At 32.2% G+C, this 20,647-nt stretch overlaps 1 protein-coding gene across 3 annotated transcripts; it reads right to left on the bottom strand.

The window, feature by feature from the left end:
• Positions 1-6,558: 6,558 nt before the first annotated feature.
• On the bottom strand, positions 6,559-20,018 carry LOC105332166 (major facilitator superfamily domain-containing protein 8). Of its 3 annotated transcripts, XM_034446153.2 has the most exons (11): positions 15,580-16,125; positions 15,329-15,435; positions 14,173-14,317; positions 13,722-13,965; positions 11,682-11,795; positions 11,013-11,204; positions 9,542-9,641; positions 9,171-9,305; positions 8,960-9,063; positions 8,527-8,819; positions 6,559-7,224 (listed from the first exon to the last, which is right to left on the bottom strand). In XM_034446153.2, the coding sequence occupies exons 3-11, from the start codon at positions 14,245-14,247 to the stop codon at positions 7,009-7,011; spliced, it is 1,473 nt and encodes a 490-aa protein (XP_034302044.2). In that variant the 5' UTR covers positions 14,248-14,317; positions 15,329-15,435; positions 15,580-16,125; the 3' UTR covers positions 6,559-7,008. The 3 variants fall into 3 exon arrangements, with proteins under 3 accessions (XP_034302044.2, XP_034302043.2, XP_034302042.2); XM_034446152.2 differs by lacking the exons at positions 15,329-15,435; positions 15,580-16,125 and adding an exon at positions 19,845-20,018; XM_034446151.2 differs by lacking the exon at positions 15,329-15,435 and having other exon boundaries at positions 15,580-16,128.
• Positions 20,019-20,647: the final 629 nt, after the last annotated feature.

Genomic DNA, 20,647 nt, shown 5'->3' with positions numbered 1-20,647 from the left:
GTTCATCACATATTGTAGTTCATGTGATGTTGAAGATGAATCTTGTAGCCATAGAATTTGCAATGGTTCTATATGTATATTAACAATCATGATATTATTACCTATATAATTGCCATTTTATGGAGAAGTTTATATATGACTTCTTCAACAAACTAAATCATTATACTGGTTAGAATTTTGTTTTAGATGAACACCTGCTCATTCCAATCCATGTGTTGTTGATACTTTGGACATTAAATTGCTATATATTGACACATAATTATATAATTATTTATCAAATACATGTTATGAAGTAATGGCTGGAATAGGCAAATCGTGTTTTGTTATGTATTACATTGTGGAATAAATATTTATGAATTGTTGACAATCAAATTTTTTGTTTTCCTTCAATTCTTATTATATTCAATATGTCTAACCGAGAGTGCAATGCAGTATAGAACTATATGTTAATAGAACTTTCAAAACAAATCTTTAAAAAAAAATATACCGTACATAACAGTCTGGGTTTCATCCAAGTTTTATCCATCAGTCAAGTATAGTGTGAATCTCTCTATGTTTCTTTTAGTTTTAGATAGATCAGAATGAGAAACAAGATGCCCATGGGCCACATCGCTCACCTGAGCAATAAGGCATAATAAAATCAGCCTTATGGAGTCATATTCAAAATATTTGGACAATGTCCTGTAATAGATACTGTATAAATAAAAATGAATTTTTCCCCCTGGGTATTCTTATGTTTATTATTAAGTCCCTTTTCTAAAGGATGGTTTTGAAGTCATATTGAGCATTGCAGTTCTCAAAAAGATCCTAAACAATTGTTAATATATGTAATGAGATCATGATTGAACAGACTAGAATCTACCCTACTTGAGGATGCTTCTACACAAGTTACAGCTAGCTTTTCTTGGCAATGGGTTTTTGAGAAGAAGATTTTTAAAGATTATTCTTATAGTGGCCCCACCCTACCCATGGGAATCATGATTTGAACAAATTTGAATCTACCAAACCTGATGATGCTTCCACACAAGTTTCAGCTTTCCTGACGGATTAAGAAGATGGGTGAATAAGGTGTTTAAAATGCCTATATGAAGATAGATAAGATACAGTGCTATAAAATCAAAATATCAACAAATCTGATAATTCTTTTCTAAATTACCGGTTTTGAAAACAGAGTATGTTAATCATAACATTGGTTTATAACCCTTAAATATGCTGGTTACGGTACATACTTGGAATAGGTTGATTAAAACTGGCATATGCGTGTCTAAATCTCCAAATAGCATCATTTTTAGATCTTCAATGCCTTTTCTTTTATAGAGTGGGTCTGGGCTCCATATTTTTGTCAGTCTATATAAGGTTTAAAGGAAATCAAACCGATTTCAATCAACAAAAATGTAGAGAGATGGCCCACTATACTTTAAAAATGTAATTTTGTATCTCAACAATTGAACGTTTTGAAAAATAATACAAGTCAAATTTTTGTGGTCGAAGTTGTGACTAAAATGGCTCAGTGGTTAGAGCACCAGACATTAAGTAACACTAGAGAGATAGGGCTTTAGATTGTGGGTTTGATAATAACACCAAAACTTTCGAATTTATTTTTTATTCTCCTCTTCAAAGATGGGAGGGCATATTGCTTTGCTGCTGTCAGTAGGTCCACCATAGTTACCATTCATTTTCGCAGCGGTTGCACGTATTGAAATAAAACTTAGTATACAGATTTATTATAATATCTAGGTCAAATTTGATTTTGGTACAATTGTGCAATTTTCAACAGAGTTATGCCAAATGGACTTAGAAAAATTCCAAATATTTGCAGTTTCCATTCATTTTCTTTGCAGAAGTTTCACGTATTGAAATGAAATTTGGTATACAGATTTATCATAATAATATTTAGGTCAAGTCGACTTTGAATACGATCATGCAATTTTCGACAGAGTTATGTCCCTTGGACTCAGAAACATTCCAATTATTTGCAGTTTCTGTTCGTTTTCCTTATGGATGTTTCCAAGGGAGGGGGGCCATTAGTGTTTCACAAACATCTCTTGTTTTCTTATGATTTGATAAAACATTAAAAACTGAATAAAATTAGAAATTGTCCTTTAGTAAACTTGTATTATTTAAGGAATGAATTCAATATTTATTTGTTTTATACAATATAAAATGGTTTGGGGCAGTTTACGCTTTATAAACCGCGAAGCGGTTTATTAAAAAGCGTAAACTGTTTCAAACCATTTTATATCGTATAAAACTAATAAATTTTGAATTCATTGCGTATAATTTAATTTTCTTACTCTTCATTGTAGATAAAAACGGTTTATTAAAAAGCGTAAACTGTTTCAAACCATTTTATATCGTATAAAACTAATAAATTTTGAATTCATTGCTTATAATTTAATTTTTTTACTCTTCATTGTAGATAAAAACGGTCATTTGACCTTTAAAATGACGTAAAATTTCAAAAAATTCAAACGTAACGTCAGGCGTATTGATACGTTTTTGATGTTAGTCTTACTATGACGTAGGCAACATTCTTTATACGATATAAAATAATTTTTTAGCCAATCAGAAAGCGTGTTACAACCAGAATTAAATTATATACATGTAACATTATATAAATAGTGCCTGTTTGGGAGGGTAACAGTTGAAATTGACACCCCGAGAAAACCATTGTCAACCGACGCGAAGCGGAGGTTGACAATGGTTTTCGAGGGGTGTCAATTTCAACTGTTATCCTCCCAAACAGGCACTATTTATTTTGTTATACTGAATGTCTTAATTTTTAAGAAAATTTTACTGCTTTTATATAGGAATAACGTGAATTCTACAGCGAACCGTACGCACATAATTTTCGCGCATGTAACATTTTTTAATGTTACCCGTTGCTAAGTGCGTTACTAACGCTGAGGGTAATAGAAAATATTATTAACTGCGTCTTAACCAATCAGATTTCAGTATTTAACATGAAAGTATATAACAATATATAAATAGTGCCTGTTTGGGAGGGTAACTGTTGAAATTGACACCCCGAGACAACCACAATGGTTTTCGAGAGGTGTCAATTTCAACAGTTACCCTCCCAAACAGGCACTATTTATTTCATTATACTGAATGTCTTAATTTTAAAGAAAATGTTACTGCTTTAATTTAATTTACAGGGTTGCACCCCATTTTAAAATGTAAAAATAAAAATAGATTTTAAGGGGGGAGGCAGATCGAGAGATGGAGAGAGTTAATTAATGGTTGGGAGATTAGGAGCAGTTACATTTTAAACTGTTATATTTCCTCAGATACTAGTGATTTAAAAGAGAATTCTGTCAACCAATGATCAAACCAGGCAAGGGACATTTACGAAGACCGCCTACATCGGCTTTTATAGTCCAGGAATTTTTTTGGCATGTTTTAGCTTGAGTTAAATGATTTGAAATGCCAATACATGTATTGCCAATTTTTCTGGATTTTGTTGCATGTTCAGCTGATCCAGGATATCAAATGTTCACTGAAGTGTAAGTAATAAAATAATATTACTACTAGTAGCTAGGATCTAGGATCTATGGCCATGAAACATATCCTTCAGTCTGATTAATACAACTCTCTTCTTTTACAAGAGTAAGGAGAGGGGGTGGTTTTAATCAAACTGCGTTTCCTTGAAATTGATTTTTACTTAATTATCCACCAACTTTGAAAGAATCACAATGATGTGCTTTGATTCCGCAAACACATTGGTTTGATGTGGATGTTTCTTTGCATCATTAGCTTGTAGGGTCGGTATTCAAGAAGCCTTCGATCATTTTTAGATATTAATTAAGAAGCCTTTTCAGAAATTTTAAGCAAGAAGTGTGATTTGTTATTTGTTACATGTAATTCAGTGTTTAAACTATAGAACACCATGATATCACTTTTATAATATGTTATTATTGTTCTAAATATTTTTCAAAATAATGAAAATTTATTGAACCTGCATACATGTATATTCATGGGAACATATTCTTTTAAAAGCTCAAAAATCTCCGAATCTATTTAGGAGCTTCCAAAGGCTTTGCTTCCTTGACCACCATGAAGGACTTTGTGCTGAAAATACTTTAGGGTCTTTACAAACCCAATAAGTCAGTGACAAATGGCAAGAAATCTCCTGTACTGTATTCTATTCAGAGCTAAAGTCTGTGTGACAATAGTCACCAAATCTTTTGTACTTTATTTTATTGCAATAGTCAGCGACAAAAGGGGCCAAATATTTTGTACATAACTTATACCCTAAAGTCTCCATTAATAGGTGCCAAATCTGCATTACAAACTTTTTATCCCTTAAGTCAGTTACAAAAGGCACAAAATTTCATTTTCATATGATTTCATACTGTACTAAACTCTTCCCCTAAACTAAGTGACGAAGCCAAATCTATAGAAATTAACTCTTCCCATAAACTAGGTAAATAAAGGGCAAAAGGTGCCAAATCTCAATCTCGTGTACTTAATAACTCTACAATCTAATTCATTCCTCCTAAAATTAAAATAAAGTGCTAACAATTGAAAAGGAAAAACTGGAAACAATTCAACGCTTTATTTATTTCTATAACCATCAATGATACATGTTTACGTAAATATATATTGGTTCTTTATATATTCATGCTGATATATATAATGTCATGTCATTAATATCCAGCCATTTATATGCAGCTAAGAATTTAAAAGCTCCATAATTAATGTTAACATGTATGCATGGGGTCAAATGGTCTTACGCCATGATGTGGTTCTGAGTTATCAAGCACCATACAAAATATCACAGTTAATTGTTTCATATGTACCGTACATGTTACAGATTGTATGTACTTATATTTACATTTGCAAATACCGATATGATTTCCTTACATGAACCTATAGGATAGCAAAAAGATTCAACTCTGTATGAATATTACAACATTGTGGAGAACATTTGGTGTATGTTTAAGAAATCAGAGTAATTCATTACAGTTTATGCAAATACATTTACTTAACTTATTCACTAAAATTCAAATACTGTGGAATCATTAAAATTAGTGGAGGCTATTTTTCGTGGATTGCTTAAATTTTACAGGTTCTTGGGGACGTAATTTCGTGTATTTTCGTATACATATAAAAGGAATATGACTTTATAGCCCTAATTTATTAATTTGTGGGGGGTGTTAATTTGTGGATGAGAGGTACCCATGAATTCCACGAAAATTGAGCCACCACGAAATCTAATGATTCCACAGGAATTAGGAAACTGATTCAAATACATTGTACAGGTGTCTTAAATAATTTGATTGAGCACATGGCAAAAAAACTGGATCTTAAGGTAGTGGTTTTTGGGACACCTTCATGTGATGAACTTCTAATTAACAAATTGAATATTTAAGTATAAGTTTTGTAAAATTTTTGTATTCTTTTCCAAAATTGTTACCTAACAGCATAGTGCTATGGGTTAGAGCGTTCACTGTGTAATGAATCTGTAAGTCATGAGTTCGAATCCTGCAGGGGCTTTTATTATTTTTACCTTTCCAAAAATTTCAAAACACATTTTTGGGTCAAATACTAGTATTATAAAACTCAAAGAACTATATATGATAAGAGTTAAATTTGGCCCCCATAATTCGCCATTTTTTAAGTGTTTCGGGTACAATAAAATGTTAACTAATTTTTTAGAGGAGTTGATATAAAACATATTTTTCATCTATTTATTTGATTTATTTGCACTCACTGGTAGTATATGACGTCAGAAGTGACACCATTTCAATAATTCAATCAAAATTAGCCAAAAATTAACATTTTTCTTATCTATTTACGAATGGGAAATATAGAGCACATGCTTGAACAAGGAAAATATTTTTGTCACTTATTAGTCTTGGCTAGATACATCTCTGATTAAAATATTTTATTTGTTCAAGAATGCGCTCTATGTTTTCGGAAGGAAAAACTGCTTGAAAACAAGCTGTTTTACGCTTAAAATGCTAAAATGGCGGGAAAAGGTTGTCTTTACAATGTCATATTTCTAAATTGTGGGCACTTGAACCAAAATGAATATTATGTAAACATATCACATACAGATCTGTACAAAGAAAACAAAGATTGATAGGAAAATGATGATGTTCATTTTAGGGGGCCATTTTAGGCCCTTATCATATATAGTCCTTTGTATATAAGTATATGAAATGTAATAGTGTTCTTACAGTAATTTTATACAGTCATCAAAATAACTTTGGCTTAGAGGTATATATCACGAATTCATGTAGGAAGATCGCAGTTAACAATCAGCAGTTAACAAACCTTGTTCTTTCATATATTTTCCACAACTACACAAATTAATAAGCTTAATAAATAACTACCAGTATAACTTTATAAAATGCAAAAAAATAGATTAAAATTTCCTTCGAATTCAATTAGTTTGTGATGTACAAGGAACTGATACATATTTATGATGACAGTAATACTCTGAAAGTTAGACAGCTGAGAACAAAACAACATTAATTTGATTGCTGGATTTACATCGATCATTACACTTCAGGAACAAGTATGTGGAATATTTAACATTTAAAAACAGAGTTTCTGAGTATTTTACAAATTAAACATATCACAAGTCAAAGTAGAAAGCTACATTCATTCTATATAACTTAAATAAAAATTTGTTACATTGATTTCATTTTTTTTTTTTAAAAACATACCAACATCAAGTTATAAGCTTCAACAATATTTCTTTGGCACCCTGTATATAAACTACTTTACAAGAAAAACTGAGCATTTCTCAAGCACAAAAAGATCTACATGTTTGTACAGTGCATATATAAATGCACTGGCATTAATCTATCAAATTTTCAGCATGAGTGCATCTTTTGATATGTTAATTGGAATGAAAGCTATAATTGGAGTCAGTAAATGAGTATCAATGAATATGTATCAATGTTAATTTAAATCAGTGGACTGAGACTGATGAAGGATGATAAATGTAATAGGAAACATGCCCCTGAGCTCTGTATGTTTACATGCAGTTCTCTCTTAACGTTGATCTGGGGGTTCCACTCCCTTCTCGAATTTGAACTGCACAAGACGTTTGTACACAAATCCAACAAAGATCACAGTAATCAGTGTCATCCCACACATGGACACAAATGTCACTCTGGGGCCAAAAGCGTGGTAAATCAGGCTGACGAAAATTGGTCCTACTGTGCGAGCAAGACTTCCCGAGGCTGTGAGGATCCCCATCATCGTACCCTGAAAAAGTCTTCATTTATTAAAAATCAAGGAAATGAATTAAATAAATTTGAATTCAATATATTTGTCATCAAATCATTACATGTGATATAATTAAGAGCAAAAACACTCATTTAAGTTCAGATTTAAACTAGAGCTACTGTGAGCAAGATCACAAATGATACCCCCACTAAGAAAATACATGTATAATAATGCAAGTACCGGTATTTCTCCATTGGAAGGTAATGGATGTACCATTTTCTTTTATTATACTTTCATTTTAAATACTGAAATTTGATTGGTTTAGATGCAGTTGGTTATCCGTTCTTTTACCCTCAGCGTTAGCAACACACTTGGCAACGGGTAACACAACGAATTGTTACATGCGCGTAAATAATGCGCGTATGGTTCGCCGTAGAATTCACTTCATTTCTACACAAAAGCAGTAAAATTTTCTTTATGATTAAGACATTCAGAATAATAAAATATATAGTGCCTGTTTGGGAGGGTAACTGTTGAAATCGACACCCCTTGAAAACCACTGTCAACCTCCACTTCGCATCAGTTGACAATGGTTGTCTCGGGGTGTCAATTTCAACAGTTACCCTCCCAAATAGGCACTATTTATATAATAATGACTTTGAACTTGCAAAAATGACCAAAGCTCATGATCAGAACATATTTTCAGGCCTCTAGCAATCTTTGTGTAAAATTTTAATTTTAATTATTTTGCTGCCTAGACAATAATCATGCATTTTTTTTAAACAATGACCTTGAACTTGCAGAACTGAACCTATTTCAGGTTCATGACACACCCTCACATCATAAGCAATCTTATTGTAAGTAGGAACGTCCAACGTTTCTCAATAAGAAAGGTATAGTTCGAACACAAATAAATTTTCTTTTTCTAATGACCCTGAATTTGCTCAAATGACCTTGGGTCAAAATCATAACACACCTACAGGTTATATGCAATCTTTGTGTAAAGTAAGAACTTTCAATGATTCTCCATAAGAAACATTCACAATAGACCAAACAGAAATTTTGCACTTTTTCTTTCCAATGACTTTGAACTTGTTCAAATGACCTTGAGTCAAAATTATGACATTCTCTAAGGTCATAAGCAATTTTTAAGTAAAGTAACAACTTCCAATGATCTCCATAAGAAAGATATGAATTTGACACGATTGCACAGACAGACAGATGGACAGACAAACAAGATAATTCCTATATACCACCCGAACTTTTTTTGCAAATGGGTATTAAAAGTCACATTTACCTATTAGCTGTTCTCACTCTCACTCATTCTTTCTCTCCACATACCTGTGGCTTGGGTCCAAGAATTTTGGAGAATAAGGCATAAGACATAACATTTCCTGTTGGGTATCCTATACAAATGAGAGCTGTGCCACAAAGAAACTGAGATAGTGTCACAATAGGGGTGTACGAGCACCACTGGTAGGCATCAGGACACCCAGTGGCCTCTGAACCACTCCCTGAACTGTTCCCGGGGGCAGCAGTAGTAGACTGGTTGTAATGGGGAGGAATCGTCTTATCAGATGGGATAACGGTAAACCAGGAACCATTCTTTGGAAGTTGGTGCTCTGGCCCAATGTCTAAATCAATGTACAATGTATAAATCAATAAAAAAAATTCTTACATCATATATTACACATCATATTACATATCATAAGAAATCAATTTACAAATTGTAGGATTTGCAAAGCAATGTTGGCTTAAATTAAAATTTGCTTACTGGCCATTTGGGAGGAGGGGTAATCATTACCCCAAGGAAGATACACAAAAAATCCCAAAAAGCAGCAAATGAGACCACCAATTAATAACAAACGCTCATTGACCCTAGAAAATAAAGTCAATTGTAAGTTAATCCTTTCATGAATACTTTGAGAGTCAAACCAATACTAGCAAGTTAATAGTGTTTGCAGAAATAAGAGTTTCATTTGTACCATTTGGAGAGTATCTTGATGACTATGAACACCAATATGGCTACCACCCCGCCAACAGCCAATATGATGCCATTATAGAGGGTGGCATGAGCACGAGTCCAGGCATACATGTCCATGGTTAAAGGAGTTCCAATGCTAGAATAATAACAGTAAAGAATACATGATTATTGACTATATCAAAATACTATGACATTACAGACATTTCAAAAATGAAAAGTGCTTGGATGTCATGCATTGTCTTTGGAAACTTGCAAAATGTAAACTTCTCTATGAATTATCAACAGGACCCAATCTGCATGCATCATACAAATACAGGTCTTTTAAATCATTTTGTACCTATATAATCTTAGGAAGAAAAGGATTCAGCTTACGTTTCAAAGACAGCAAAGATGAACAAAACCACAAAAAAGATGATGTTTGAGGAAGCAACAGCAATCTTATCGGGTTTGTAGTCTGGGATTTCTTCTCTACCTACAAAAATGGAAATGACATTTGTATGGTAATTGAAATTGCATCAAGATACATGTACATGTATATCAGATTGACAACCAATTTACTTACATTTAAGGTCAAGATCTAGTAAATGAAAGGTGCCTACAGGTTTATGAAATTCAAGATATAAACTCTTTTAATGATTTTTGATAACAATATCTTTGTGTCATAGGGTGTACCGGGGCATAATTTTTTGGTAAACACAATGAAAAATCATGTTTTAAACAATCATTTTCTATGAAATATGAAGGATAAAAGTAACAAATATCAGAGTTTTGTCCATTTTTGACTATAAATGAAATATATCTACAATGCCTACAGTCTCTCCAAAAACGGCATTAAACAAGCTCTTGACCTCCTCTTTCAAATGATGTCAAATAGAATATAGGTACCGGAATCACTTTTCCCATGATTAAATATAGAATGTCAAAATATTGTTTTATTTTCTACATAATTCCTTTAAAGCCATAAAATACGGGAAAAAATTCATCAAATCAATTATGACGTCATTAATGATTCTAGCATCAAAAAGACAGTCTGGAATCATTTAGGATCTTGACCTTAATTCATATATTCAGTTCATTTCAAATTCTTGCTGTTAAAATGGTTCACTTTGCTCATACGGAAGTTAGTTTGGTACGTTTCAGGGGTGCATATTAAAACAGCAAGAAAGGATTCTTCCCTATGAAGCAGAATGCAAAGGATCAAATTTTTATTTCCAGGGAAATTTAACCATTGGCCTTTGACATTTTGAGCTCAAATCAAAAGTTGTTTTTAACTCTATAGGGAGTACCTAAGTAACAAGTTTGATGTATGTTCAGCAAAAATATCAACTGGTCAATGTCAACAAAAATTTGACCCTTTACCTTTATTTGTGACCTCAAAACCTATAGGATCGTCTTAATTTCTTTATGGGGGTGCTTTAAACCAAGTTTGATGTCAGTCTAGCAAAGAGAGATCTTAACACATTGATCAGACAAATATCTACCAAGCTATACACGGACCAACCAACAACTGCAGAGGTATTTTAAACAAAAGCATTTTTAAAAAATAGCTGAATGAGAATCATCATGGAACAATTAAACCTTAGATACTGTAGATTCTTAATTAAACGCAAGGAATTAATTTCCTCGTAAAATCGCGAGAAGCAACCCTCGCAGATTTTTAAACCTAGCTTTTATTTTCCAGACACTCTTTAACTATAAGAAATAATCTTAACAAAAAAATTGGTGATTGCGGTTTTATATTCCGCAATTTGATACAAACAGCAGAATCGTGAAATTTAAGTACTCGCATAAAATAAGGAATTTACAGTAGACACATGATATATTTTACTGATTGTTGACAGACCTGGGTCCTGAATACTATGACTGTACTCTTCATCCAGAACCCTGTGCTCCTTGAACACCAAAAACAACAAAAGGAGATTGAGGATGCCCACTAGAGCACTGAGGAATGCCGGCGCAGTGTACAGATTGATCCGCAGCCCAGACATGTGGACTGGTCCTGGATAACCTATTGGAACCATGGCTGTCTGAATTCCTGCAGGTAAATTAAAAATTGTGTTAAAAGTATTTTCAAATTCTTAAAGTCTTAATAACTCTTTACTTTGATTCATACACATGCACAAGGTCAAAGACATAATTTGGTAGTGTATCGAATTGAAAAGATGTACATATCATTTAGTACAGTGTATCCAAGAATATCTTGTAAATATTGTCTTATATCTCTTAATGCTAGCTCTATTTAAAGACAATTTGATGTCTACAGCCTAGAAAGAGTTGAGCTAAATATGTATTGCAAGAATAGCTAAATATGTATTGCAATTAAGAATCAACATGAAGACATAAAGTAGCCCTGCTCGAAAGTACTTGTTGTCTGAGGTACTGTGAATCATTTAAATTCGTGGGGGCCAATTTTCTTTGAGGATAAGTTTTTTGCTTATTCATTGGGATGTAATTTCTAATGATTAATTCTAATGATTCCACAGTATTTGGTAATACAAGGCCAACTTCTTACCTGGTCCTACAATAAATCCAATGGCCTGGAAAGCGCTGAGATTGGCCATGGCGGAGGTCCTCTCCTTCAGCTTGGTGGCACCTGACAGGTAGGACCTCACTACAGCAACATTTCCTGCAAGACATTAATACATTATTTAACTAGAATCTACATCAGTGCTTAAAGGGGCATGGTCACGATTTTGGTCAAATTTTGTTTTTCTGTTTTTATCATTTGTAATGCTTTAAGAATACATTTCTAATGATCAAATGAAATTTGGGTAGCCATCGTTGAGTTTTAAGCGAGATACAGGGCTCACAATTCTTCGTCATGTAAACAAGGCTCTTGCCCTGTTTTTGTTTACATGTGTTCAATATACCTGTAAAAAACTTTTTAAAGCTGGTTTGTCTATCTTATTATTCATTTTAATCATAAATAAACAGTTCCTAATGATTAACACATTTATTTTAGGTCTAAATCTGGAATTTTCACTTCCACATTCGAAATGTGAACAAACGCTTTGTTTACAAAGCGAAGAATTGTAAGCTCTGTAACTCACTTATATCTCATCAAATGAGACTCAAATTTTGGTTGCCTATTGAAAATGCCTTACTGAAGCATTGTAATCATTAAAATCGAAAAAATGATTTTTGACCAAAAACGTGACCATGCCCCATTAAATTATTGAATCTTTAAATATGGATTGGGTCAAAGTTAATAACATGTAATTTCCAGTGTTTTTTTTTTCAAGATATAATCTACAAGAATACATTCAATTAGATTATTTACAGTATACAGTTAATTCAAACATTTTTAAAAAAATGTTTGTACAATTTATGATCTGCATTCTGCACTAGAAATATTTGATCTGATTAACAATACATGTACATTGATTTATCTAATCTACTAGCTGAAAAATTACAACCACAATGTGCTGTTTGTTATCTTATCAAAGACAGGTAAAGATTATAAAAAATTTAGGCAAACAGAAATTCAATAACCTGCAGTGTTTTTGAACATGCATGCAAATATTAACCTTCAGCAACCAACCCAATGATAAATCAATGAACCTTGATCAATGAAATTCAAACTATTTCAATGTACCTTCTGTAATATAAAAGCCATGGAGTGTATCCCTTTTGCTGACATATGTACACTCTTTGGATAACAAATGTTACAATAGTGAACTTAGGGTTATTAAAATGGTTTTGATTTAAAGCAGATCTAAATTAATGTAAGCTAGGTTATTCCTTTGTTCATCTGTACTTTAGTACATTAGTTTTGTCTCAAAGTGATGAAATCAATCAAATGACACACAGTACATTAAAATATCGTAATATATACGGTACTAGCCTGTAAGTCAGATTTTTTGGGATTAGAAAATTGAGTGAAAAGTGGAGGTCCGACTTATAGGTGAGACATATACTGGTAGTAATAAAATTTTACACAAGAGAGAAATAAGTAATACTTTTTTGAAAAAATAAAAGATAAACAGATAAATGTAATGAAACTGTGTTTATTAAAAGAAAACCAAGTTCATTTGATTGCCATTCAAGCAGTCAATTTTTCAACCTGAGGTGATAATAGCTATACACATGTAGGTATCATGTCACCAAAAACAACACAAACCTGAACACACCACTTTAATGTGCTAGTTACCAACCTAATCATTCAGTAAGGAAATAAATCTCTATCCTCTAATTTTCTAAAGCACTTTAAATACCTGGTTGTTTTGAACCTATTTCCAACTTGTAATGGGTGTTTTATAAAATACTGACATGCATTTAAAGTCAAAAGTCATTAATCACAAATAAGAGCCATGATAGAAACAAAGTCTAGAAGCAATCATGGGGTTAAAGAAGGACAATTTTTGTTATTCAGTATGATAAAATGTAGTTATTATATTGAGAGTATCTGTACATCAGTTGTCCTGAAAAAGTGACCCGACTTATAAATGAGACAACAGCAAAATCTTCAAATTAAAGCTAGAAAATGACAACCGACTTACAGGCGAGTACATACTGAACACACAAAATAGTAATACATGTATGAACAACATACCTGCTCCAAACCCAATCAATGCCCTGGCTGCAATCAGGAACACAACTCTGTGGGTCTTGATGTCCTCCAGATAAGCATACAAGATGTTAGCCAAGATGTTAATGATCAGGGAAATAACAAGTGGCTCCCTGCTTTTCCTCATGCGGTTAGCCATCATCCCAAAGAAAGGGGAGGCAATCAGCTGCCCTATGCTATAAGAAGCAACCACCCAGCCCAAGAGATCAGTGGATGCACTGGATTCAAGCTGGTGAAATAATCAAGACTCTCATGTTATTAAAGATTTCACATGTTTGCATGATTTTATATTCTTATATACCGGTATATAAATCTAGACAAGTTTATCTCTCTACATGCATATGTATAGTGATGAAATGCAGGTCCTAAACCATGCAGGCATAAATCAAGCTGAATTAACTTTGACCATGCACTCATAAGTTTTTATATTTCTTACCAGTTTTAGATATGGCCATATTGAGGACATGCAAATGGAAAATGACACACTGCTGAGAAACATGGTGAGGTACATGACTCGTATTGACCTCCATCGACTCCGCCGAACAAGGGGGTTCTCAATGAACACACTGCCATTAGATGTGCTGAAAATATAGTAACAAAATCAAAGTACTGAAGTACTGACGAGAGTTGATTTGATTGATTATTGTTTATTTTAAAATCATTGGACAACGATTTGTAATTTTGCAATGTAATGGCAAATACTGTATACAGGGAAATATTTGCCTCCGTTTTATTTTCGCCCCATTCACCCTCCTTGGCAGCGGGCGAATTTAAGACTGTACAAATTTTGATGTCTCATATTATCTTTCTTTAAACACAACTGTGTCTGGGCAAATCATGACGGGGCAAAACTGTTTGCAAGTGTAGAAGTGGAAAATTACACTGGGCAAAAATAACCTTGTATACCATAGTTTTTTAACAGCATTTGAATAATTACGTACATTTTTTTTCTAATATTCCAAGCTATAGAGGAAAAACCTCATTAGAATCATGTTGTGTAATATTTAAAGATAGAATTAACGCCATCCAACTCTACAATGCATTATGTATCAGCAATAAAAATATTTCTAGAAAATTGAATTCAAGATATTGAACTCTGGCGTAGATACTGTTACATATGACAACAAAAAATGTTTAAATTGTTCATACCAATTACCGGTAAAATCTGATAATTTTCAAAGTATTTAAAAATAAGTCTCCTTGAAAAACAATGCTTCTAAATACATTACATCGAATTTTTTAATTAATTTCAAGTACTAAGTCTTGTCAGCAGTGATTTGTTATTAGGTCCAAACTCTGTTTCATTACAAATTTGCAAGTGTAACTGCATAGGAGAGTTGATTAAAGTCATTGAATTAAACTCCCAAAAAGTATCATGAAAAATTATTAAACATTATCAAATTTAAATCTATTTAAAACAAAAAGAATACAAAGCCACTATAAAATGCCCTAACCATTGAAGTGTAGAAATAAACAGTTTAGTAAGCAAATTCAACATATGGAAGCACATTTTAAGTAATTCCACATAAGCATATCAGGGCCTATTAGGTAAAAAAAATAAATCGATATTTATTTATGCACAAAAAATTCACCTTTGCTAACCAAGAGTAACGATCCAGCCTGAGGACACATACTTTTCTATTCTGAATAGAGAAACACTAAGGATCTTCACCCTAGAGAAACACTGTAGATCGTCACCCTTGGATAGAAAAGATGCAAACAATCCAGCTATGTATTTCTTTTATATTAACAAAAATTAATTTATAAACACCACTATTTCAAACCTTCATTACAATTTTTATGTTGTTTTTTTTTTTTACATGAATTCCATACGTTTACTTACCATTTATCTTTAAGATCTTCAATTCCTTCAATCTGCCCATTTTGAGCAAAATATTTGACAGATATAACAGAGATCCCATTATTATCCATGATAACCATAAAAAAATTTAACAGATCTCAGTCTTCTATTATGGCATTAACAAACAAACGTACAGAGCAAAATCAGCAATAACAAAATTTTACCAAATACAGAAAAATCAAGTAGAAGTTAAACAATTTTTTTCCTCTCTTTGGAGAGTGGTGAATATACAGTCATATAAACTTCCATAATATTGTTCATCAATCCATCCACAAATATGTGTCGGTTCAGTCACTCGTACATTACCTAGAACTAGCAATGCACTCAGATCCCTATTGTGAGACAAAGTTCATTTACGCATTCTCTAGAATGCAGGTAGATAAGGGGCCATTTAATCATGTGACAGGCTTAATTTCTACTGGTTGACAACACTCACTGATAAAATTCAGCAAACAACAACAAGCACAAGATAACTGCATGTGCACGTATTGGTCTATTAAGTATGCTCATGTACTTTTATACTACTGGTACATTACCTCCCATGCGAGTTTGACTGCGTCGACAATGTCTTGGCACTCTGGCAGGTTTAAAAAAGAATTTTAACATGTCAGTTTATACTCAAATATCAAATATCACTGATAATCCAATAATGTAAATCAATGTTTATTAATGTTGTTCAACAAAATAATATCTGTATCTCTTGCCAATCTGAGATTGAGTCTTAGGAAGGGAAAAAAGGGGGATGGGGCTTCATAAGGAATGTTTAATGCAGAGAGAGATGACTAACTGTAATACATATGGAATATGAAATTAAGGGAGATAACTAAGATTTTCAATGTGACATCACATTAGCTACCGGTACTCTTTATTTCAGGTATGACGTCTTGACTTATGATGTAATAATTGATTTCATTTATTTATCTATATGCGGGGTTTGGCAGTATAATATGTAAAAGTAACAGTAAAATCAGTAAAAGTAATTATTTTGTCAATCTATACAAAATCCAGGTCTGCAAGATAAGGTTTTAAATATCTTTAAAGAAACATGCATAAATAATTTAAGTTTTTCAACAACAAAATTTCTATTTTTTTATTCATGGGAGAAGTCCAAGATTTTGACTTAATTGTGTTGGTAACATGTTTAACTATCCTTAAAAAAATCCATAGAAATTAACGGAAACAAATTATAAAATAAATGCCATTATTTTTTAACATAAAGAATTAACATATTTCACAAAATTGTTTCAATATTGATTTATTACAATGACAGTTAATTGACATTTTGACCTTTAATTATATGGAGAAACATTAATAACTGTGAATAAAAAAACTTTTGTATTATATTGAACAAAATGTATGTATCTTTGTTGCAACTTCTGAAAAGAAAACAATTATTTGACTGTCTGAATCTAGGAAGGTGATATAAATGAGGATGCATATTGCAGAGTTATTCCTTTTGGATTAAAGAATATGATACATGTAATTTACAGTAGAAATTAATTTTAATGACTGACAAAAACTATAATTATTATTTTTTCCTGACAAAATTTTAAGAAATCAAATGTTTCTTCCCAATTATTTAATTCTTATTTCATTTTACATTCAGGTAAACCTTAATTCATCCAAGGACACTAAGTGCACACTTTATATTATAATATAATTATATTACAGTACTATATTATAATAGAAACCTCTAATGATATTTACAGTAACCACTAATGATATAATGTTACATTAGTATTCAGAATTCTGCCCACAAATGAAATCATAATTCTATCATTAATGAACTACCTATATAGCCATCCACTAATACTACACTTCCAAAATAATATCAAACTAAATGTCAAAATTTACATCCACTTATGATATTATAGGAGAAAAACACATGATATGTAAGCATATCATTGACCTTTAATGATATAAATTTTACTGCATTAAAGGATGGAATTCAACCATTAATGATACAGTTTTATAATATGAAATGGTACTGTTTAAAATTTGCATATTGTAACCCTTACAACACTTGCTAATTGCCTTGTGATGAGAGCAAAACGATGCAAAGTTTTATAATTTAAACAACCATAACTTCAAAAGAAAATCCTATGGTTTTCAACCCTTCGGACGATGGCAAAATTGGTACAATTATGGACACGAAATAAACTGGTACTTATATCCAGTAAATATACATTACATTTAAAATATCTCAACCAAAATAAAACTTGTAGGCTTCTGATAAAATATCTACAAGGAAATATCTTGGCTACTAGTTATTACTATTAGCACACAGCAAAAATATTCCGTAACTTTCAGAAATCGAAATAATTAGTACTGCACCAGTAATTATGAATTCAACTATTACTATAACTAATTATGATAATAATTAATTAAACCCTATTACAATAAATGTACTTCAGTCACTTAATAGATACTGCAACAGTACACACCTGAAATTCTACCCAAAATCTTCTCTGTACTTCCCCGCATACAACGAAAAAGGACAGAGCACCTGTCTCTCAGAGTCCAGGTATTTATACAGTGCCAAAGAAGACAATAAATCACAACCAATAAGAAACATTAATCTTATCCTGTTATAAGGATTATCAAATCATAGATAATGCCCTTCTCGTAAAAAATCCTGATTTTGTATCAATTAACAAAAAAATATACAGTACTATAATTTAATTCTGGTTGAAATGCGCTTTCTGATTGGCTAAAAAATTATTTTATATCGTATAAAGAATGTTGCCTACATCATAGAAAGAATAACGTCAAAAACATATCAATACGCCTGACGTAACATTTGAATTTTGTACAATTTTACGTCAATTTAAAGGTCAAATGACCGTTTTTATCTACATTGAAGAGTAAAAAAATTAAATTATAAGCAATGAATTCAATATTTATTAGTTTTATACGATATAAAATAGTTTGAAACAGTTTACGCTTTTTTATAAACCGCTTCATGGTTTATAAAGTGTAAACTGTCCCAAACCATTTTATATTGTATAAAACAAATAAATATTAAATTCATTCCTTAAGTAAATAAGTAAAGTAATTTAAAGTTAATTATCAAGTACAAAAATAATAACTGACAAGTATTTTATAATTGACATAAACAAGTAAATCAAATTTCTCCACCAAAAGGTACTTCATTATAAAAATAGAATTACATCACTATCGGTAATTCCATAAATATGCAAAATGGTTGCAATGTAAACAACCAAAGCATGTAGGGGAAAAGAAAAATTAGAACTATGGGACAACCGCTGCTAGTTATGTCCAATTACTTAAAGCTGGAAATGACTCCAGGCTGGTATGGGTAGCAATGCTAATATTATTTTTTAATATGACAATATGTAAATACCAAATGCACAATACAATCAAATATTATGTCACCAGAATCAGACAAATACACTGGGAAATTAAGACAGAGAAAATATTCATACAGAATTAAAAACAAAATAAGGGCAGTGGGCACTATAATGTTACATTATTTGCATGTACCTCTGTCTATTTCTTTTGGGGCATAAAGGACTATTAAAGGAGTATCAGATAGATTATTCAATCAGTTTCTACTATTCCAATTCTTTTTGTTTAATAAGGTTTCATAATTTAGGCAGAGGCTTATAAGAAGCATGACTTACAAGTATGAATACTTGCAAATAAATGTAAACAGGACATATAGCTGTGTACATCAGGCACAGATCCAGAAACTGTTCAAATGGGGGGGGGGGGGGGGGGTGGAAATTTGCTGGCATGAGGTTCATCATTGTCTCAAGCCTCGAGTCCACGTAGGAGCACAGGGGTTTCCTATCCTCTCCGCTCTCTATGACATATATATATATAAATAATGTATTATTTATTTATATGTCATAGACATGTTCGCTAGCCAATTGTTAACGACCTACTCTGCTCCTGGTAAACCCTTGGCTAGCAAAGATATGAGATAGAGAGCAGAGTGGATAAGATACCCCTGTGGTCTAGGGGGAGAAGCTTCTGACGATTCTAAGATTTTAAGAGTCAGAGTATAATGAAACTGGGAAATTAACCTCAGCTAGAATCCATGCAAATGACCCCGTTAATAGATGCTTAATAAATCTGCATTTCTTAAAAAGAAACATTATCTAAAGGAAAAGTGCAATGAAGAGTTTTTATAAATTCAATTTTTTTTTTGACAATGTCGCAACATACACTGTACATGTACATATAAGTTTACCAAAGTGAGGTGTTGACCGCGAAATGCTTACCTGTAATCGGAGTAGTCATCATCTGCAGCCGGAGGATGAGATTTCAACAAACTCGTTTTTTCATTAATTTTTTGTTTCATTGTGTTTTCATGTCATGTCAACCAAGTCATAGATCATCATTTCACCATTTCACCCGTCCACCATGTCCACTACCACATGATTGACCATGTGACTAAGTTATGAAAGATAACTCTTGTTATCTCGGTTGCAGACACCCGAGGCAAATTGAAAGGGGGGGGGGGGGGGGTAGACTTACTTATAAGGTCAGAAACCTTGACAAGCTAAATTTTTTAAAATAATAATGGAGTATGGTTATTTCTAACTTTGAAAAAAAGTACCCCCCCCCCGGTTCCGACGCCTATATAGCCTAAATCAAACATATGCAGTATGTACAGCGTTTATTTTTATCACTGAAGTATAAAGTCATAATAATTTAACACTATGTAATGCATTTTATTATATATAAAATCAGACACGTATGACACGCCAAATTCACATACAAGAACTGGATACAATTATAGTTTTACAGTCGATAAACTACAGGTAAATTGTGATTATGGACAGAAACTATATTCAGTGATAACGACGTTTATCTATACCTTGCATCCATAAACTACACGCATATTTAACGCGATCATCTATGTTTGATCTGTATAAACTATGAAAACAACGATTTGTAATTGCAAAACATAGGTTATCTGATAAGTATATCGTTTCACGATTTGTGAAACTGATTTTAAAAAATTCTTATCACTGCAGACTTAGTCTACATACAGAAAAAATAAAAAAAGCACTCGTAAACT

Source organism: Magallana gigas, chromosome 2 (assembly GCF_963853765.1).
Source record: "Magallana gigas chromosome 2, xbMagGiga1.1, whole genome shotgun sequence".
NCBI classification, from domain to species: Eukaryota; Metazoa; Mollusca; class Bivalvia; order Ostreida; family Ostreidae; genus Magallana; species Magallana gigas.
This window is presented reverse-complemented; position numbering and strand designations above follow the sequence as displayed.

Excerpts from the sequence above, each read along its gene's own strand:
- LOC105332166 (XM_034446151.2), bottom strand. The coding sequence starts at position 15,677 with ATGGTTATCATGGATAATAATGGGATCTCTGTTATATCTGTCAAATAT. Across the intron at positions 9,306-9,541 it reads ATCTTTGCTGTCTTTGAAAC|CATTGGAACTCCTTTAACCA; the intron begins GTAAGCTGAATC and ends TTATTATTCTAG. Across the intron at positions 9,064-9,170 it reads ATCAAGATACTCTCCAAATG|GGTCAATGAGCGTTTGTTAT; the intron begins GTACAAATGAAA and ends TTTATTTTCTAG.